This window comes from Doryrhamphus excisus, linkage group LG4 (assembly GCF_037039965.1).
Source record: "Doryrhamphus excisus strain RoL-2023G ecotype Guam linkage group LG4, RoL_Dexc_Guam_v1.1, whole genome shotgun sequence".
In the NCBI taxonomy this organism is placed as follows: Eukaryota; Metazoa; Chordata; class Actinopteri; order Syngnathiformes; family Syngnathidae; genus Doryrhamphus; species Doryrhamphus excisus.
Genome location: NC_136360.1, coordinates 13315509 through 13336367, shown reverse-complemented (window position 1 = coordinate 13336367; position 20859 = coordinate 13315509). Strand labels below are relative to the sequence as shown.

At 43.5% G+C, this 20859-nt stretch overlaps 1 protein-coding gene across 1 annotated transcript in view; it reads right to left on the bottom strand.

Annotated features, from left to right (window-relative positions):
- Nucleotides 1-20859, bottom strand: part of sned1 (sushi, nidogen and EGF-like domains 1) — a 39991-nt gene that overhangs the window by 16422 nt on the left and 2710 nt on the right. The window contains exons 2-17 of the mRNA XM_058072927.2: nt 12458-12745; nt 11201-11341; nt 10948-11110; nt 10750-10875; nt 9273-9386; nt 8972-9085; nt 8785-8898; nt 7596-7637; nt 7418-7525; nt 5234-5326; nt 4208-4342; nt 3793-3912; nt 2513-2629; nt 2292-2429; nt 403-576; nt 211-324 (exon numbers count right to left, since the gene is read on the bottom strand). Coding sequence (XP_057928910.2) covers nt 211-324; nt 403-576; nt 2292-2429; nt 2513-2629; nt 3793-3912; nt 4208-4342; nt 5234-5326; nt 7418-7525; nt 7596-7637; nt 8785-8898; nt 8972-9085; nt 9273-9386; nt 10750-10875; nt 10948-11110; nt 11201-11341; nt 12458-12745 — 2101 coding nt within the window. The remainder of the gene's footprint in view (nt 1-210; nt 325-402; nt 577-2291; nt 2430-2512; nt 2630-3792; nt 3913-4207; nt 4343-5233; nt 5327-7417; nt 7526-7595; nt 7638-8784; nt 8899-8971; nt 9086-9272; nt 9387-10749; nt 10876-10947; nt 11111-11200; nt 11342-12457; nt 12746-20859) is intronic.

The window sequence follows — 20859 nt, the reverse complement described above, 5'->3', positions numbered from 1 at the left end:
AGAAACTTATTTAGAAGGTTCTATGATTTGTACAGTCTATGTTTGCACCCTAAGGTTTCAGTATATATTTCCTGCTTTTTGCTTGATTTTAGGCCCAATGTGTCCATACACTACAGTCACACATGTACTGAAAAAAAGGATAAGATAAGTAGTTTTAAGGTGAGCTACAAAGGTAAGCATAAAAGTATGTAAAGAGCTGAAAAAGCTCACCGATATGACACTGTTTCCCTCTGAAGCCGTCCTCACACTCACAGAGGTAAGAAGCCTCCAGGTCGTGGCACGTCCCGCCGTTAAGGCACGGCTGTGACAAGCACTCATTCAGCTCTACGACGACGGAGGAGGCTTTACAGTAAAAAAAAAATGTATTGTGCGTTATTACGTGTTTGTGTGGCTGTCACCCACCCTCACAGATGGGCGGCTGACTCCAGTCTCCTTGGATGCCACAGATGCTCTGAGTGGCTCTGGGCACCGCCACGTAGCCCGCCTGGCACACATAAATGGCGACCGAGCCTGGCGTCGTGGAGGAGAACTGGACCTCGGCATGCTTCACCTGCGGGGGTGTCCCACAGCCGGACTCTGAAATATGGTATATGTGAAATATGGGATATTTTACAACACCATTTGCATGTTAGCAAGACACTTCCTGTAAGACCATGAGACTGCATCACTTTGGTGCCTGGAGTAGGAAGGGAAAGCAATACATATGCTAGGAAGTTTTTTTTACATATTTTTGATGGGTATTGTATATTTTAGCCTGCACCTTATAGTTACATTTATGTATAGTCATGTCTGTTGCAATGGAGAGAGTGCCAGACTTTCATTGTACACTGTGACAGTGACAATAAAGTTTGATTGTATTATAAAATGACATTATTTTGACACATAATATTATGGGTTTACGGCGGCACGGCGGTCGAGTGGTTAGTGTGCAGACCTCACAGCTAGGAGACCAGGGTTCAATTCCACCCTAGGCCATCTCTCTGTGGAGTTTGGCCACTCCAAATTGTCTATAGGTATGAATGTGAGTGTGAATGGTTGTTTGTCTATATGTGCCCTGTGATTGGCTGGCCACCAGTCCAGGGTGTACCCTGGAGACAGTGGGGTATATCTCGCCCGAAGACAGCTGGAAAAAGCGGTAGAAAATGAATGAATGAATGAATTATGGGTTTATTTTCATAAAATTGCAGCTTCTCAATGTCTCAATTTCCGATACCAATATCAGCTGATACCGATACCGATATGTGTAAAATGACCTATGTCCTGTGGTGGAATGAACACACGTTTTGTATAAAGCTTTTTTAAAATTGGTTTTGATGGGGGAATAAAAATCTGATACCGATGTCAACCACTATCGCATTTTTATGCCGATAATCATCCCAGATCCCGACTTAGAACGCAACTTTTTTCTGTCAATATTTTGACTTTATCCTCATACAATTACAGCTGTTTTTTTCCCATTTCTGTGTGTTTTTTTATGTTACCACAATTTCAACGTTCTTCTTGTAAATATGATTTTATTGACGTAATATTTTCACTTTATTCTTATAATATTACAAATTTTTCCCCAAACAAATTTCCCCAAATAATACATATTACGGATGAAAAAACATTCTTGATTTAATATTTCAATGCTATGCTACTAAAATGATGTTATTTTCCCTCATCTTATCATGCCTTTATTTTTGTAAAATTACAACTGTTTTTACAATAGAATACTTTTTCTGTCAATATTTTGACTTTATTCTCATAAAAGTTTTTTCCCATTTCTGCATATTAAATTCCAACTATTTCAACTTTCTTGTAAATTTTTTCTCTTGGAAAATTATCATTTTATTCCCATATTTTGGGGATAAAATATATCATTTGTTGCGAGGCAGAATTCACAGGACTTTCAGAGGCCCAATGAAAAAAATGGCTGAGCTGTGTGATTGAAAACATCTGCACCTGTGCTCTGTATTAAATATAAAATAAAAGAACAGCCAGTGCCCGTGATGCAGGACCCAGTCCAAAAGCTGCTGTTTTGTCAAGTTGAAGGGTCTGAAAGCTCCTAGCCCCCCCCCCTCCCCAGGAAAGTCTTACTAGCAACAGGGGAAACATTGAGGCTAAAATTACCGGCACAGATCCAGCTCTCCAGGTCTCATCGTGTTCTACTTGAAATAGAGTATTCTCTTCTATATCAGTGCATGCTGCTTTTAGGTCAGCAACACAGCTAAGATTATCTTCACATAGATCGACACTCTGAACCAGAACCATGACAACCATGAGAACCATGACATCATGGCAGCGCTCACCTGCGTGTGTTGAGCTTTTGCTGATCTCACAGTGCCTGCCAGTGAAGACATCTGTGCATTCGCATTTGTACTTTCCGATGTAGTGAAAGCAGGTGCCGCCGTTCACGCACGGGCTGGAGGAACACGGGTCGGGCTTGCCTGGAAGACAGCGACACTCGTATGTGCTTGTGTGGCATGCAAAGCTGGTTGCTGGGCGAGGGACGGGTGAGGGCGTCACTCACCCACTTCGCAGTGCTTGCCGGTGAATCGGTAAGGACACACGCATCTGTAGTTGCCTGACTCCTCTTTGCACGAGCCGCCGTTGCGGCATGGGCCCGAGGCACACGTGTTGAGTCGGACTGGAAGGAGACAAGCAGAGAGTTGACATATTTAGATGAGCATTGACATGAAATGGACATAAAGACATTCATTCATTCATTTTCTACCGCTTTTCTTCACAAGGGTCGCGGGGGTGCTGGAGCCTATCCCAGCTGTCTTCGGGCGAGAGGCGGGGTACACCCTGGACTGGTGGCCAGTCAATCACAGGGCACATATAGACAAACAACCATTCACACTCACATTCATACCTATGGACAATTTGGAGTGGCCAATTAACCTAGCATGTTTTTGGAATGTGGGAGGAAACCGGAGTTGGAATCTAGCTTTGGAAAGTGTCGAATCTTGTGTAATCTGGCTGTTGCTTTAGATCGAGGGTCACTAAAGTTATTTTTATTGTGAGATCTACTCGTACAAAATGAAAACATTTATTTTCATAGCTGATCTTAACCCAAACACACCAAATATGCTTGTTTTACCAGAACATTAACAAAATGCTGGTATCCACAACTCACATTTTGTATTTTACAGTGCATTTCTTTATAGTACTCTGGCATTAACTGACAACCTGAATAAGAAGCAGGCTTATGGGTGCCTCATGTGGTCATGGGCCGCTACCTGGTAGCCCTGCTTTAGTATTGAATCTAGCTTTGGCTTGTGTACAATGTTGTGGAATCTAGCTTTATAATGTGTCATATCCATCTTGAGAGTGTTTTGAACATCGCTTTGGAATATATAATCTACATAATCTTGTAGAATCAAACCTTCCCTTTCAATTTGGTATGAAATAAATCTACAGACATAAATCACAGCCATCCCGAGCGGATAACAAAATTCAGTCCATTCAAATAGAAAAATGCAGACATCAGAGTGGAATAAAAGATATGTAGGATTATTACTTATCTACTTGTCAGCGCTTATACAGGGTTGTATTTTATTGTATGGGCTACTTGGCTTCAGGTCAAATGTACATGACTATAAATCATGCGTGAGTATTAAGAGTTTGACAAAATAGCTTTAGAATGTAGCTTGATGGAGTTAGTACCAGTAGGTCAGAAGGTCAATCGGCTCCCTCTTGCGGTAGCCTAATGTATTACAGCTGTTAACCTTTCAGTGTAGTGACAGACGATGTTTTGACTATGTGAGTTCAGGTGTTGTGTGTTTTGAGGAATGTTGGTCACGCTACCTTTCTCGCAGTGCTTCCCCCAGTGGCCGTGCGTGCACTCGCATGTGTAGCCGCCGTCCCGCTCGTAGCAGTAGCCGCCGTTGAGACACGGAGCCGAGTCGCAGACCGATCGGGGCTGTACTGAAAACCACAAAACGACACTTGACTGTGTTCCACCTGTGAGGGCACGATGTGGGCGTGGTCAAACGTGATTGGCTCAGACTCCAAACTTACCCGCGAGCGTCCAGCAACACGCTCATTATGACCTTTCCGTCTATGCTCTGAATTATGGCCGCACATGACGGCGACCCTTTTTAAATAAATACTCACACCTCAAGAATAGTGTGTTTATAAATGTGTTTGTTGCTACGGTAACCACTAGGGACAGGCAGGTAATATTCAAGAGTGTCCTGTTGTTGGTGCACCAGGCTCTTACCATAAGGATAAAAGTCCCTGGGGTCCAGTTCTGATGCGCTGGTTTGACAAGTGCACAGGTACGCTCCTCCATACTCTAAACATGGACCTCCGTCAGGACACAGCCTGTTGCCACCGCACGGCAACTGGGTCACCTCTGAGTAGAAACAAAATGGGGATGTCAGACTACTTAGGGAACCATACAGATGGACCATAAATGAGAAAAAAACTGTGATCATTTTGTAAAAACTATGTATGTATGGTATATACAGTATATCCAAAGTGCACCCCAGAGGCTGCTTATTTATTTATTCATTTATTGTTTACTATATTGGGTAATAGATGAGTGTAAAGGGACTATATTCATTCATTCACTCATTCATTTTCTACCGCTTATCCTCACAAGGGTCATGGGGGAGTTGGAGCCTACCACAGCTGTCTTCGGGCGAGAGGCGGGGTATAGCCTGGACTGGTGGCCAGCCAATCACAGGGCACATATAGACAAACAACCATTCACACTCACATTCATACCTATGGACAATTTGGAGTCACCAATTAACCTAGCATGTTTTTGGAATGTGGGAGGAAACCGGAGTACCCGGAGAAAACCGAGCCGAGGCCGAGGGTGGAATTGAACTTGGATCTCCTAGATGTGAGGCCTGCGCGCTAACCACTCGCTATTGCAGCACTATTGTATAATGTTATACTATATTATTTCAGAGCTCTAATAATACTAAAAACATATTTTAAAGGTCATAATGAGGTTTTCTATGCTCTAACTACAAAAATATCTAATTTATAAATAAGGACTCCTACCTTGCGGAAATTGAGTGAACCAAGTCGGCTATGGAATCAGTTAACAATGATAGACCGGGATTACTGTAATACGGTAGATCCCTGCTTGTGGTGGGTTTTACTTCGCCGGACCACCAACGGTAAAAAACTGCAAGGAATTGAAACACTGACATCTAAGCACTCAGACAGAAACAGATCTCGGTGTAGCCTTTAACTTAGGATTTTCTACTCTACTGCGTTTTGTCCAACCTACCAAACTGACAGTAGAGGCCCGTGTAGGATACGGGGCATTCACACGTCCCGTTGCTGTCCACACAGACGCCGCCATTCTGGCACAGGCACTCCTCTGCAGACAAACACAAATCCAAATTCAGATCTTAGTCACCACAAAACGATGTTCTTGCGCCCAACGATGTTCCACGTTGACTTAGTGCTGATGTAAACAGAAAAAAACGTAATGACTGGCTTGTCTAAATGAGCACTGAGGAACTTTTAGGACGTTTTTCTTTTCCTTTGCCTCCCAATTGAAGCACAGTGGAAGCAGCCCTATCACGCTTTCAAGTCCCACTACTGAGCATGATGTGAGACCCCCGGGGGCAATGAATGCATTGTTCATTCGCACCAGACCCGTGTCCCACTCGTTTAGAGGAGCGGGCACCTGTTTCCACTCGGGCCTTCCCTTTGGAAAGTATGTGGTGGATTTAAGAGAGCCTATAGAAGCACTGATGATTATTTCAGCTCAGCGGCAAAAGTCCTGTGTATTTGCAATTTGGATGGTGGCACTGAACCTCTCCCGGGGTGCTGCCTGGGCTTTAAAGTGATATCGCAATAAACTTATAACCACTTCAATCCATTCAGGAAGTTAAGCGATGTGGACCAAAGTATTGGGACACCTGGCCATTGCACTACATAAAGCAAAAATGGAGGTTTTGCAGCTCCACTGGGAATACGTGGGAGTGTGAGGACTCGGGCCCATTTACAGCTTAGGAACATACTTGCAAGTTTTTGGCCTCACTTGTAAGACCTTCAGTCCAAGAGTCCAATAATTCACCTGATGGGTTACATAAGTGTAAATTGTTTAGCAATGTTCCTCGGTATTAACCTATATAGCATGCATTAAAACTAGGGGTGCGCGGATCAATCGGCCACCGATCGGTATCGGATATGTCTCAGATATGTGTTGTGTACACTGATTTGCCAAGCTGACGTACGAGTGCCGACATTTTGTCACAGAAGAGGGAATCGGCTGCATCTGTAGTTCAGAAGGCAGCGGATGCGGCTGGAGGGACCCAGCAGAGACAGCCCCTAATATAGCTAGTAGTACATTTAAACATTTACACTGCATGTAGTATGTGATCACTATTGGTATCTGTGCCAGCTACCATAGTCCCCTCTGTACTCAGCACTATCTTGCAATGGAGTAGCTAACTTACTGTTAGCCTTTCAGTCATTTTTGTGAACTGAAATGTTATAAGTGTACATCACAGATATAAAATCACGATGGAACCGCTGTAGCAATTTTGGTACTTAGTGCTATCTTGCTGGGGGTAGCATGCTAACTGTCAGCATGCTAACTGTCTGCATTTTTGTCAGTTGAAATGTTATATGTAAGCCGACGTGTCATAATAGAAAATCGCTATGGAACTGCCGTAGCACTTTTGATACTCAGCACTATCTTGCTAGAGGGTAGCATGCAAAAAGCTCTTAGCATTTTAGCCATTTTTGTTCAATGAAATGTTATACTGTCAACCTACATGACATGATATAAAAGCACTGTGGAACTGCCATAGCACATTTGGTAGTTAGCGCTATCTTGCTAGGGGGCAGAATGCTAAATGTTAGCATTTTAGTCATTTATGTCCATTGAAATTTTATACTGTAAACATAAATGGCATAACATAAAACTACAATGGAACAGTTCAGCTGTGGTTCTACAGAATTTGCCGTGCCTTGTAAGTTACGAGGCACATCTCAATACTTTTGTCTAGGTTAAATTCTATCGCAATGATAATATTTAGTGCATAAAATCATTAAAAAAGCAGCAGCTGTGCTCATTGTTCAGCGTCCTGGCAGTATTCCAGAGAAGCAAGTAGCTGCGAGGAAGCCTGCATATTTCAGCAGTCGGAAGAAATACCACAGAGCGGCATCCACTCATAAAGAGGCATTTTGGAGTCTAGACAAAGCACTTCCTCTTGTTGGTAAACTCATAAAACCGCTCCATAAAACAATTATTTACAGCAACATCAAGCGACTCGTGTTTATCCTGGTTCCCGTAGTAAACCGGGCGAGGCCTTGTACGCTTTGATAATTACAATAATCCATCAGAGGAGGCAGCCTCTTGCAGGGCAGAGGTCCAAATTCCTGCGGGAGAGCACATCCCCTCCGCAAGTCTGCCCCGCCCGCTACCTGCCCGGCTGCAGGCGCTCTCAGACGTTACCTTCGCACGTGTCGCCAAAGTATCCTGGCGCGCATGTACACTGGTATGCTCCCGAGCTGGTGTACTCGCACATCTGGTGGTTCTTGCAGTCCTCGCCGTCGCACTGTGCTGCAGGAAAGTAGCGAAAACTGTCAGAGCCAATGTTGGACATCTCTGTAAAACACATCATTGTTCTCACCTGTTTGGTTTTTGGTTGAGTTTACCTGGAGCTCCATCAGCTCTGTGGGAAAAAAACATCAACATTGATCATTTGTTATACACGCAACAGGCATTTCATTAGGTACACCTGTGCATGCCAAAGTGGAAAAAAAATGTAGCTCTCTTTGACCACATGGAAATGAATAAATACGTGTATTGCATGACACAGCATGCAACACAACCAATGTTGCAATAGTAAGGCGCCTCTGCCAGCGCTGATTAATTCAATATAAATAATTGACCTTCACAGTAGTGTAAGCCTTTGGCACCAGCAGCTGAGTTGCAACATTTTAAAGTGCATGCAGAGCTAGCTAAAGCTTCTGTTGGAATAGTGGTAAGGAGCAAACATCTTTGCTAGCATTAGCAGCGCTGATGAGTTCATTGTAAACAGTAGTGTAGGGTGAGACACATGACTTTCACACCAGAAGCTTATTAGCAACATTTTAAGGCGCAGCCAGAGCTATATAAATCTTCTGTTGAAATAGCAGTAAGGAACAAACGTCTCTGCTAGCATAAATAACGTTGAAGAGTTCATTGTTAACAGTGTAGTATAAGATGCATGACTTTCACACAAGCAGCTTAATCGCAACATTTTAAAGCGCATGCAGAGCTAGATAAAGCATTTGTTAGAACAGCTGTAAGGGGCAACCTGCTTTGTTAGCTTTAATAGCACTGACAACTTCATTGTAAATAGCAAGCATAACAGCTAAGTAGCAACATTATAAAGCGCATGCAGAGCTATATAAAGCTTCTGCTGGAATAGCGGTAAGAAGCAGATTTCCTCGATAGCATTAATATCACTGATGAGTTCATTGTAAACAAGTGTGTAGAACCATGGCTTTTACACCAGCAGCTGGGTTGCAACATTTTAAAGCATATGCAGAGCTAAATAAAGCTGCTTGATGGTGACCACTCATGCAACTACACAAGCTACCATTGTGTGGAGTTAATAAAAAAAAAACAGACAGATGTTACAACCACAATTAATGTTGTTTGACTCATCACTAATTAGACACCACAGCTGTCATTCACTATTGTAGACAACGCATCGATTGACAACAAGATTCTTGATTAACTCAACTGTATACATCTTTCGATATATATTCATAAAGATACAATGATCAAGTCGACATTTGCTATCCTGATACAGGCCGAGCTGATGAGGTCACCTGACTCGCAGACAACGCCAGTGAAAGGGGCAGGACAAAGGCAGGTGACGTTCATGGCGTGATTGACGCACTCCCCGCCGTTCAAGCAGGGCTGCGACTCACACTTGTTGACAGCTGGGACACAAACACAATCAATTATATCTGACCATGAACGCGTCAGAATAAAACCTTACAAAAACCCGCCCACCTGTCTCACACAGGACGCCGGTGTAACCGGGCTTGCAGACGCAGGTGAAATTGCCGCTGCCTTGCACACACAGCCCGTCGTTGAGACAGGGCCCGTCTCTGCACTCGTCAACGTCTGCAAGGCACATGGAATATTTACTCAGCTGATTGATATATATCCTCTCCCGCCACAAGTATGTGCTGCTGGCCGTCCAAAGGTATCAACAAAGTCTGATACATCTCAGCATGCCTAGTTGTGGGAAAAGGCACTAAGCCTGCACGCTGATTGGCTGAAAAACATCCAATACATGCACTAACTGTACCTGTTTCACACACATTCCCAGTGTATCCAGGTGGACAGCGACAGGTGAAACTATTAATCTGGTCTTCACAGGTTCCTCCATTCTTGCAGGGAAATGAGGCACACTCGTTGACATCTGCAAACATGAAAAGTTGCACATGAAAGCTGTGGAGTCCCACAGAGCTCACTCCTCTGACCTCTTTGCATTATAATCAACACATCCAAACAGGAGGTTTGATACCGTCTAAGCAAATGAGTCAGAGTTAGAGTTAAAGTCCACTTCAAGTCAATAAAATGTACTTCATATACTATTCATAATCAAATGGGGGTACTTTGAAGGCACTCCATAAGTATATACACTACTCACATACAGTAAAGTCACTTTAATTTGTACTTTTTGCACAATCTATTGTTCTCAAACTAGGAGCTGGTAAGCATACATATTTTTTTTTGTGGCAGCCTGCCACAAATAATTTTGGACTGCCACAGAAAGATTTGACGCTACCTTTTTATGATTTGGTGCTATCTCCTTGCCCTTGCTCACAAACACATTACAGTAATCCTTCACACTACAAATTGCACGGCTTGTCACAGTTTATCAAATGCATATGAATTATTATTCGTCAAAAATATGCATATTTAAGCACATTTTACATATTTTTGCCTAATTTAAACATTTTCAAGTACAAAAATAGCTAAATGAAGTAAAACAGAAATACAAGTCATCCAGACGACACATTCACAGATGGTGTGATGATATGTAGTATTCTACACTGTCCACTAGGTGACTTTGTTACTGTAATGTTGAGTGAGACATACAAGCACCAGAGTTGATCACCCAAACAACAGGCTTTTATTACAGGTTTGAATGATCACACAGTAAGCATAAAAATCCCTAATACTGGCGACTGTGGTGGCGGAAACACACGCAAAGTTAAAACTCAACCCTGAACCCAGGATTACACCTCCTGTCCAGAACATATTTATTGCAAGAAACGTTTTGTTGTTGTCGCATTTTTGTCTGAAATGTATCTTATTTTGTCTGCTAAATATGTGTAATATGAGTGTATTTAAAACCGTGTTTAGGTCGTTACAGGTTTTCTATCCTTTAACAAAAAAATGCATTTATTGATGAGGTCTCCCACTTATTACAGTGGGGTCTGGAAGCAAATAACCGCGATAAATTGGCATCATAACTCAGCATAATCATCGATGCAACAGAATGACAACATCTCACAGTGCGAACCAAAAAATAAACAGCACACCATGTAAAAGGGAAGTTAAGACACAATAAAATGGTGTTCATTGTAAGTTTAACAGCAAGTTAAACTGATGATTACAAAGTGCCTGCAAGGTATGCTGGGCACACCAGTAATGTTGCATGTTTCTTATGATACAAACAAAAAAGCGCCATATTACCCATCCACACACAACACTGAGTTTTAAGTCAAGGCCAATTATGCAAATGACGGAGTCAAATGAAGCGCTCCATGACTCACTGATGTGACAACGTCTGCCAGTGAACCCTGACAAGCAGGAGCAGGTGAAGGAGGGGTTCCCCGTGATACAGTCATCGATGCACTGCCCACCATTCAGACACGGTCGCAGGTGCGGGCACACCGATGCTGGAGGGCGATGGAGGTGAAAGTGTGAAAGTTGCTCCAGGAAGTCAACAAGAGCTTCTCTCTCACGCTCACCTGAGTTGTTGCAACCGCCCACCTCCACGTTGGCGTCATCAATGCGAAACACCCATCGGCCCGGGTATCCCACGTTGGTGGTTCCCTCCACGTTCACCACATCGGCCGTGCGGGAGCCGGGGATGTTGAAGTAGCGCTTGCCGTCACCGGCGTTGAAGCCTGCCTGGGAGGAGAGGAAGAAGGAGGCACACGTCTCAGAAGATGAACTCCCATCTTGATCCAACCATACCAAGTATGCTCCATGTGATCCTACCTGTGCTGCGATTCCTCCCAGGCCTGCTGGGTTTCCGCCACTGCTAGCGTGCATTCCGGTGGTCCAGGTGATGTTGTTGTACTGGAATATGGTAAAGGAAAGCTCTCCATCTGTGATGAGAATCACTTGGAAAGTGTTTACCTGTGCAGAAAGACAGGCAAGCTCTGTTAAAGTGCAGTCTCATTTCAGCATGAACTTTTATTATAGTATATCTAGTCATGGAACAATACAGTAGTCAGTGTGCAGTTTCTGTGGCAATACACAGGATACTTACTATCCACAGCCATTATTAAAAATGGCTAAAAATCTGGTCAATGGCTAAAAATTCTAGTCAAACATGGTGGTGATAGAATGCGGCACCAGGAAGCTGCGGTTTATCAAGGTAACGTTGAATTCCCCAATGTACTGTGACATGGGCAGCATAGCACTTGTTATATCTATGTTGCATATACTTTAGAGTAATCAGAGTACAGCTTCATTTATTCATTTTCTACCGCTTATCCTCACGAGGGTGCTGGAGCCTATCCCAGCTGTCTTGGGGCGAGAGGTGGGGTATACCCTGGACTGGTGGCCAGCCAATCACAGGGCACATAGAGACAAACAACCATTCACACTCACATTCATACCTATGGACAATTTGGAGTCATTAACCTAGCATGTTTTTGGAATGTGGAGTACCCGGAGAAAACCCACACATGCACGGGGAGAACATGCAAACTCCACACAGAGATGGCCAGGGGTGGAATTGAACCAGAACCAATCCTAGCTGTGAGGTCTGCGTGCTAACCACTGGACCGCCGTGCAGCCCCAGAGTACATCTTGTATAGCAGTATAGATTTGACTTTCCATTGAAAACTGGTGAGTAGCTACAGTCCAGCATGGCGTTGCATGAGTGCTGCCAGCACTCGGAAGCTACGGTTCATTGCAGGAAAAGATTATTTTCAAAATATGCAGTGACATTCTGAAGCAGAGCACAGCATGATCCCGCCATGGCGGTGCTTGTGTGCACGAGTGCTGCTGGTACTCGGGAGCAGCAGTTAATTGAGGGAAAAATGGATTCAAACATGTACTGTGACATTCTGAAGTGGCGCATTATCCCCTCATGTCAATTGCTGGAATAGCAACGTTACACAAGTGCGTAGCAAGGCAATTGTGCCTTGGTGACAGTGAAGCATGATGTGCACGAGTGCTGACAGCAGTATTGACTAGATGAGGGCAGTAGTCACTTTTGGGACAGTATATGAGCTGAGTTCATACCGGTGTGACAGGGCTGCCGCCAAAGAAAGTGACTTGGTGCCAAGTGGAGATGAGGACCCAGGTTGCGTTGAAGTCCGGGAAGTCTGAAAAGTACATTTTGACATCGCCGGCGGCTCTGCTCAGGATGGACGGCTCCCTGCTCTCCCTGTAGAAGACCCGACCCGCCCGTCGGTTGTCCACATCGGCCCAGAATGGCGCCACCGCCCTCCTGTCTCCAGCGATGGGGAAAGCCACAGGTGTGAATTGAGACACCTCCCTCAGGAATGAGACCAGGCCGTTGTTGTTCACCTGAGGAGGAACGAGATGAGTCAGATGGGTTTTTTTTCTCTTTAAGTCAGCGTGACTCAGACTGGCCAGTGCTTGGAGGATGTTTGCACTTCATGTCGCAGACACACGCTACCTTTATTCGAAATGACAGCAGCTGAGAAAACTGATGAAGACGCTGCCTGGAAAGACAGTTAACTCACCTCATACACACCTTCCACAGCTGTAAAGTAGGCAATCTGACACCTTTTTATACAGGCAGAGTGCCAGTTCTCTATTATTACAATACATCACTGGGTGCAAGGTCTACAAGCACATAACGAGTCTCTATTTAGTGCCAGCTGTGGCTGTAGGCAACCTCCTAATGTAGGATGGCCTTAGCTGCATTTGAAGTATCAGCAGCTTTATCTAGCTCTGCATGTGCTTTAAAATCTTGCTACTCAGCACCTGGTGTGGAACTCATGTGTATTACGTGTTGCTCACAATGAACTAATGAGAGGTAATAATGGTAATGGTTTAATTCATTTGAACATGCATCAGATTACAATTGAGTGCATCACATAATCAGTTCACAGTTCCACATGTCCAAAAGGAGTAGGAAGAAGCAAAGCTTATTAAATCCATCTGGTACTTTTACAATCAGTAACTGTTACATTTGTTCACTTCCTGCTTTCCATAATACAGTTTAAGATTGTTTTTTTTGTAATAATGTACTGAAGTATGAGGTTATATGATCAATATCATATCAACAATGACATAATGGGTACCATAATAAGTGTCAATATAGCGATATATATAACACGTCATGACTGGTTCAAGACTCTTCATCCTTGTATTTAGCAAACATCAACTGCTTGTATTGTTTCTTGAATTGGCTCATCGTTGTGCATTGTTTGAGGTCCTTACTCAATCCATTCCATAGTTTGATTCCACATACTGAAATGCTATGGCTTTTTAACATAGTCCTAGCATAGAAGTGTTTCAAATGTAGTTCTTCCCTGAGATCATATTTCTCCTCTCTTGTAGAGAAGTATTGGATGACATTTTTAGGGAATTGGTTATTTTTAGCTTTATGCATTATTTTAGCTGTTTGAAGATTGACTATATCAGCAAGTTTAAGTATTTGTGATATTAGAAATAAGGAGTTAGTATGTTCTCTATAAGCACATTATGGATTATCCTTACTGACTTTTTTTGCAACACATTGAGCGAGTGAAGATTGCTTTTATAGTTATTATCCCATAATTCCACAATAAAGCTGGCTTGCTCATTTGCTCCTTACTGTTACAACAAGCTTTATCAACCTCTACATGCGCTTTCAAATGTGGGGTATTAATGCTGGCTGCGCAGTTTGTGCCTTACCGCTACTACAACAGCAGCGCTATCTAGCTCTGCATACAGTGTTGCTACTCAGCAGATTTGTAAGAGGTATTACTCATCAGACCAATTTGCTCCTTACCGCTATTACAACATTGGTTCTATTCTCAAGTACCCAGTGAACCAAAAATTGCTATAATACACAATACGTAAAAGGGACTATACCATATTGTAAGAATAACTACAAAAGTGGTTGTGGGCTTACGTGAATGGTGATGTTCTAGATTGGGAAGCTGCATGAGTGACCTTCATGGTGCATGGATGAAAAGAGTTGCTGAGTGTGAAATTGGGCTCGTAGAGCAAAGCGTTGGATGGCCATGAAAGAGCTTCTTTCATTCACACTTTCTGCATCTCCTGCTCACCGTGGCACCTATCCTGTTTTTCCTTTTACGGCCGAGAGTGAACTTTGCCTCTGTGCCTGCAGCAGGCCGAGCAGCATGTGACAAAACAACAACTGGGGGGGGGGGAGCTCGGCTTCTTTGAAAAAACATCACTTTGCTGTAAAAACAGCGGAGGAAGTTTTGTTTGGCAGCGGACAGGAGCTGAGTTAATTACCCGACCGCAGCCTTCCCCTCTGCATCAGCATGATGTGCTGAGAATGTGGATCCATGTGTGTGGACAGTATGTGAAGCGGGTGTGGAAGGGGGGATTGGCGGAAGGGGAACGGCAGCAGGGGCAGGGCGCCGAGGTCATCCTGAGCACTATCTGATAGCAGGGGCGGGAGGAGGGCGCCCAAGGCTGGATGAAAGAACGGATGCTCGGGAGTTGTGAAGCTCTCACAGCCTCGGAGCCCCTAATGAGAGCTGAGGCCTGGAAGTCCACCATCCAAAATGTGTGGAGGGAGTGGACTAGCTTCTAAAATATGTGACACGGGTTTATCTCAGCCCCAAAAGGACTCTGGAAGGGTTTAAAGAAGTCTCTGTCATCTTTTAAGATGTTATTGCTGCATTCCAGAAAGCGAGGATCGGAAATAGGAACAGTCAGGAACAAGACATACAGCCCTTGTTATTGTTATGCATTTTTCATTGTCAAATGTTGTGTTTGATAGCAAAGCACTGTGAATTACTTTGGGTACGAATGGTGCTCTATACAGTAAATAAACTTGCCTTGCCTTAATACTGTATTGAAGACCAGAAGAAGAGTTCTGATGCTAATTTTAAGGCGATGCTGATTGATATGAAATCTTGAAAACGAGTCGTCTTAACAAGTAAGACGACCCGTTTTCAAGATTTCATGTTTCCTTTACAAATCCCACTTTTTAACTGTTTTTAACATCGTTGATCAGCATCATCTTAAAATTTGCATCAGAACTCTTCTTCTGGTCTTCTTCCAGTGGCTGCATCTCGACAAGACACTAGCATGTGTTTGAATGACAGGAAGAAAAGCTCAGGGAGACGCCATTTGGTTGGTTTGCAGTCAGTGTTTTTCCACAGGACTGCAATGTTAGCATGACACATGTTTGTTTTTTTTTGGGGGGGGGGGGGGGGGTTAAAGCACTTTCTTTCATGTTGGTGTCCGGAAAAAGTGGGTAGATTGGGTAGTGCGTCGCTTTTTTGAAACCAAACCTTTGAGGGCTAGAGTCACTAACTTGGCAACATGGCTCCCTTTTGCTACATCTTCTTTTTCTCTGGCAAACCAGGTGGGTATGAGGTGTGTTAACAATCAGAGTTACGATGCCATCTATTGTACGGAGTTGGAACGACATTCGCAGACAGTCCCGTTATAATGTGTTTAAAAGTGAATACAAGTAAATAAATGAGCGTGTGGGCATTTATAAGAAATAAGATGATGTTTTTCAGTGGGAAAAATACTGTCTTATTTTTGGGAGGGTACGGTATCAGGTCTGCTGTCTGAGGATTTTTACCCGTCCAAACCGCAGCGTTCTGAAGTAAACCAAATGGTGAAAAGTGACTTAGTGTATGTTGATAAAGATGTGAATTCACGCATATTTAGCCCGAACTGAAGGCCTATTGTTTGCTCCGTGTCGCTAAAGCAGGCTGAGCAAGCAGTGAGCGGCGTCTACGCCTTGCACTTATGTGAGAGAGCGAAAGAGTTCACGCGGTGCCCGCCGTTATGTTGTAACACCGCCAAGGTCAGGTTCACAGCAGAGGGGGGGTGGGGGGGCGAGTGTGTGCACGCTCAGTAAGAAACATCTCTGTGTCCATATTTCTTCCTCTCGCTCTCAGCGGTGTCACTTCCATCTGTAACATTTTTAGGTGTGGGGGGGAATTCTGCGCCGGACATGTCCAGGATTTAGTTTGGGCGGGTTTCTGCAGGCACAGCCGATTTATGGAGTACAACAAACTTTGATGTAGTTTGAGTCACGCCAAAGCAAACCCCCAAATGAAGAAGGTGCCCAGGCATCGACAAAGAGAAACATTTGTTTTTTTTTCTTGTCAAAAGAGGATGTTTTGATTACTCTACTCCTGCATAACTTTTTAACTTGGCAAAAAAAAAGCCCGTTTGGAACGACTTGAATGCAAGTAATTACAGGCTACCTTGTTTAATCAGCCTGGGTGTTGGAGGACTGCATCCAGGCTTGTATATTTCTGGACAAATCTATCCAGAAATAACAATAAATACGTCAGAGCACAGTAGAAAGCCACACTGTAGCACATATAGCATGACAGAGATGATGTTGAAAATAGATAAAGAGTTGGATATTGCTCTTTGTTCTAGTCTCTGAAGACAGAGGTGGAGTAATGCCTCACCACTTCAAATGAGCTAATACATAAGGAATATAAAAGATACATTCAAAGATAATATGTAGTATTCTACACTGGTCACCAGGTGTCAGAAATATTACTGTAATGTTGGGTGAGACACACAAACACCAGAACAACAGGCAGTTTTGAATGACTTCACAACAGGCACAATAATCGCTAATAAAAATACAGGCTGGAAACCAAGACAAACAAAAACTAAACTACTGAAGTCACTTCCTGTCCAGCCCCTACTCATTTACAGCAACACATACAAGCACAAGTCTTATTTATGCCTTAAATGGCTTATTTACCATTATAAGGTCGACTATATAAAGTGATATGACTGTAAAGGTGATGATTTGAGGGTTCTAATTATGTTAAAAAAACATATTTAGAAGGTTGTAAACAGGCTTTCTGGACCCTCGATATCTATCCATTCTTTTTCTATGCCGCTTATCCTCACTAGGGTGGCGAGTATGCTGGAGCCTATCCCAGCTGTCTTTGGGCAAGAGGCGGTGTAAACCAGCCAATCACAGGGCTCTAACTATATTAATTTTATAAATAAGTAATCCTACTTTATGTAAATTTGCTGGAACTAATGAACCACAATAAATGAGGAATTACTGCAGACCTTCTAGTGGTGAAAAACTAGTACAATACCTCACATTTGCAAAGCATGACTCTATAAATATACGATGTCCACTTGAATCGGGGCTGTATGAGTGGAAATATCAACGGAGGCAAACAAGGGTCTCCAGTATTCACTCTTCTTGGTCAGGAACAACTACAGCAAAGTGGAGACTGTGGAGTATGTCAAATTGCAGCACACTAATCCACAGCAACAAGCTAATGTTAGTACGTGCTAGCATGTGTTGTTGACATTTCTCACTGTGTATCCGACCAAGGAGGGACCTTGACTGAACAGGTACTACACATAGTGCCATAATTATTGGCTTCACTCATCAAAAAACATCAATAGCAAGTAGAGGCACTTTAGAGTTGGGAACACGCTTCGCCCAAGTTCCGACCCCAACTTGTTTCAGAAGGTTAAGCAGATATTGGATCCCAAAATACTAAAGCAAATCTGCAATCTCCTGACCATACCCACTCACTCACAGCTGCATAAATGTGCTAATGATTATCAGAAAATAGTAGAGTTGGATATTGGATAAATATTGGATGAATATTGGTCGATATGGCGGTTAACTGTACTTTGTTCACAAAACAGCTGTAAGTGAATGAGGTGGGTCTCTTTCTCCCTAGAACAAAAAAAAAAATCTTCCCATTTACACAATTCTTACACCCGAAAAAACACTCTCTGGCTGCCGTTTTCAAGAAAAAAAGACGGTACAAGTTGTCATACATGGATTCCTGAAAGTCTGACTCCATCTTGATTTGTTTATAGCGTTTCAGTGGGGGCTGACGTGTGAGTTTTTTTAAATATATTTTTATATAAAAAAGATGTATTCTTACATCAGTGAAATTGTGCCTATGTTTAGTCTGTATTGCTCTGTGAAACCGACTACCCAAACAAAGCACCCTACGTTTTGCTGACTCACTAACTGCATTTTTTGTTGCGCTAAATAACCCGCCATGGGGCCAAAGAAAGTAAGAAAGCAATTTCATCAATGTCAGAACCACGATTGAATTCAATCTCACTAGGACGTACAGAAAGCCCGCATCAGCAATAATTTCCATGTATTTGTCATTTACAATTATTTCACATTTTTACTTTAAGTACAGTAATAATTGTTTTCTATAAAATGTATTTTTCTTGATATTTTAGGGTGTCTGGAAGTCCAAGACAAAGACTAGACATTTCATCTGGAAACAGCTGAACAACAGGCTGAATAGGTGTAGGCAGCTACACAATAGCTTAAAGAACATACCTGGGAGACTGAATAGGCTAAATTAAGATAAGCCAGCAAGTCCAACAAGCAAGTTAGCGATAAGCTTGCCAAGCTCACTGAGTCCCACATGAAGTGTGTGCAGATGTCATGTTAGCGTGGGGTGACATGGCCAGTGACAACTGGTGTGCACGGAACGGCGAGTGAATGAAAGAGTTCTCAAGGAGGGCAGATTAGCGCTTGCAGATGTGATGGGTGTAAAGAGTCTTTGGCGTGCTGCTTTTGAAACGTATGACCCGCTTCGATCAAACGCAGCACCGCCTTCCACCTTGCAGTATAAACGTGCGCCTTCATCTTTCCACTTTTCTCTACAATAAAAGCCATCCATCGTAAGTACAGTATCTCCCCTCACATCTGCTTCCAAACATGTGTGCCGTCCTCGCTGACCTTCGCACTCCCGACCCAGCGGCCCACTGTAAGTGAGGAGTAGTAAGTGCATCGTTTGGGAGCTGCCGCGGACACATCTGTGTTCTGTTAGCGTGATTGGTCATTTCTAAGATAAAGCAGCTGGACAGTTCCAGGGGGAAGACCCCTGCCATGTTATCTGAGGCGTGGGAGGAGGCTGGGAGCTGGGGGGGGCGGACGAGGAGGAGGGATCCCAGCAACAAGTGAAAACTCCCAGACACAAACCATAACACATTGGGACAGCCTGGTTACGAGGAGGGTTTGTGTGGGGTCACATGACTGCTGTTTGTCAATCACAGGCGCCCAAAATACAACCAGCCAGAAAGGGATTTAAAAGGCCTGCGTTGTAGTATTTTTAACCATTTGAAATAAGTGTCAGAGGTGCCATAATAGTGTATGGGAAGTATGTTAGCCTTACAAGGCTAACACAGCTCTGTCTTCTAAAGTGCTAACATTACATGCATATTTTGCCATCATGCTAGATTAGCCTATTTGCTGAAGGTAAACAGCATGATCAAACTTACAGCTCCCACGTGTGAAAATGAATGACAACTATTTGCCATTCTAAGGTGTGTAGCGAAGCCTGTTTTTTTTTAGGGATTAATGTGTCTGTTGTGAGATCACTGAAACCTACGGTAAAAGCCTGTTGTTCTAGCGACCAAGTCTGGTGCTTGTGTGTCTCACCGAACATTACAGTGTTACAATGTTTTGCATGTTAGTGTCTAGCCACTGGGTCAGGGTAGTTAAGGGAGTTAAATGCTGCTTGCTAACCTTGTATTACGGCGAAATTAACGGGCTGTGCCACATCCACTCACCAAGCTAAAGTGATTTTTTTCTGAACTTTTGAACACACTCATTTACAAAATACCACAGAATACAAGTTGGCCAGGTTTTGGACAGGTGTGCACGTATGATGGTGCTCACAGAGGTCGATGCTTAGACACTGGAAAAACTACTAGTGATCAGTGCAGAATACTACGTATCATCACAATGTCTGTGAATGCATCTTCTGAATGCCTTATATTTGGATTTTACTTCATTTAGCCATTTTTCATTCATTCATTTTCTACCGCTTATTCTCACGAGGGTCGCGGGGGTGCTGGAGCCTATCCCAGCTGTCTTCGGGCGAGAGGCGGGGTACACCCTGGACTGGTTGCCAGCCAATCACAGGGCACATATAGACCATTCACACTCACATTCATACCTATGGACAATTTGGAGTCGCCAATTACATTTAGCCATTTTCATGCCTGAAAATGCTCAATTTAGGCAAAGAAAATCTGTTTCGATGTGCATATTTTTGACTGATAATAGGTTGCAAGCCACATTAATTTGAGGCGCAAAGTAGTGGGGATTACTGTACATGCTTATAGCATTATGTATAGCATTATACATCATTATGTGGCTTGGCCTGTCAACATTTGCTTTTTGGAAATTAGAGGAATTTCCAACTTTGGTCTAAGACTTGTAATCGTCAACCGTGCTGTTCTGGTTGACTTTGTGATGGGCAGCACTCTCCCAGGAAGCACCGTTGGAGATCTAGCACCTCGTGTGGCCCGTTTGCGCCGCTGCGGATGTTTAATCGATCGGAGCGTCGCGCCTGAGACGAGAAGGAGCTGCGGGCGTCATGTGACGTCTGACGGCAGTTTGATGAGAAGCTCAGCAATTTCTTAGCGTGTCTCGTCTTGTCTGACGTGTGCAAGAAGAAGGTCCACACTGTTTGTGGAGTCGACATGATAGATCA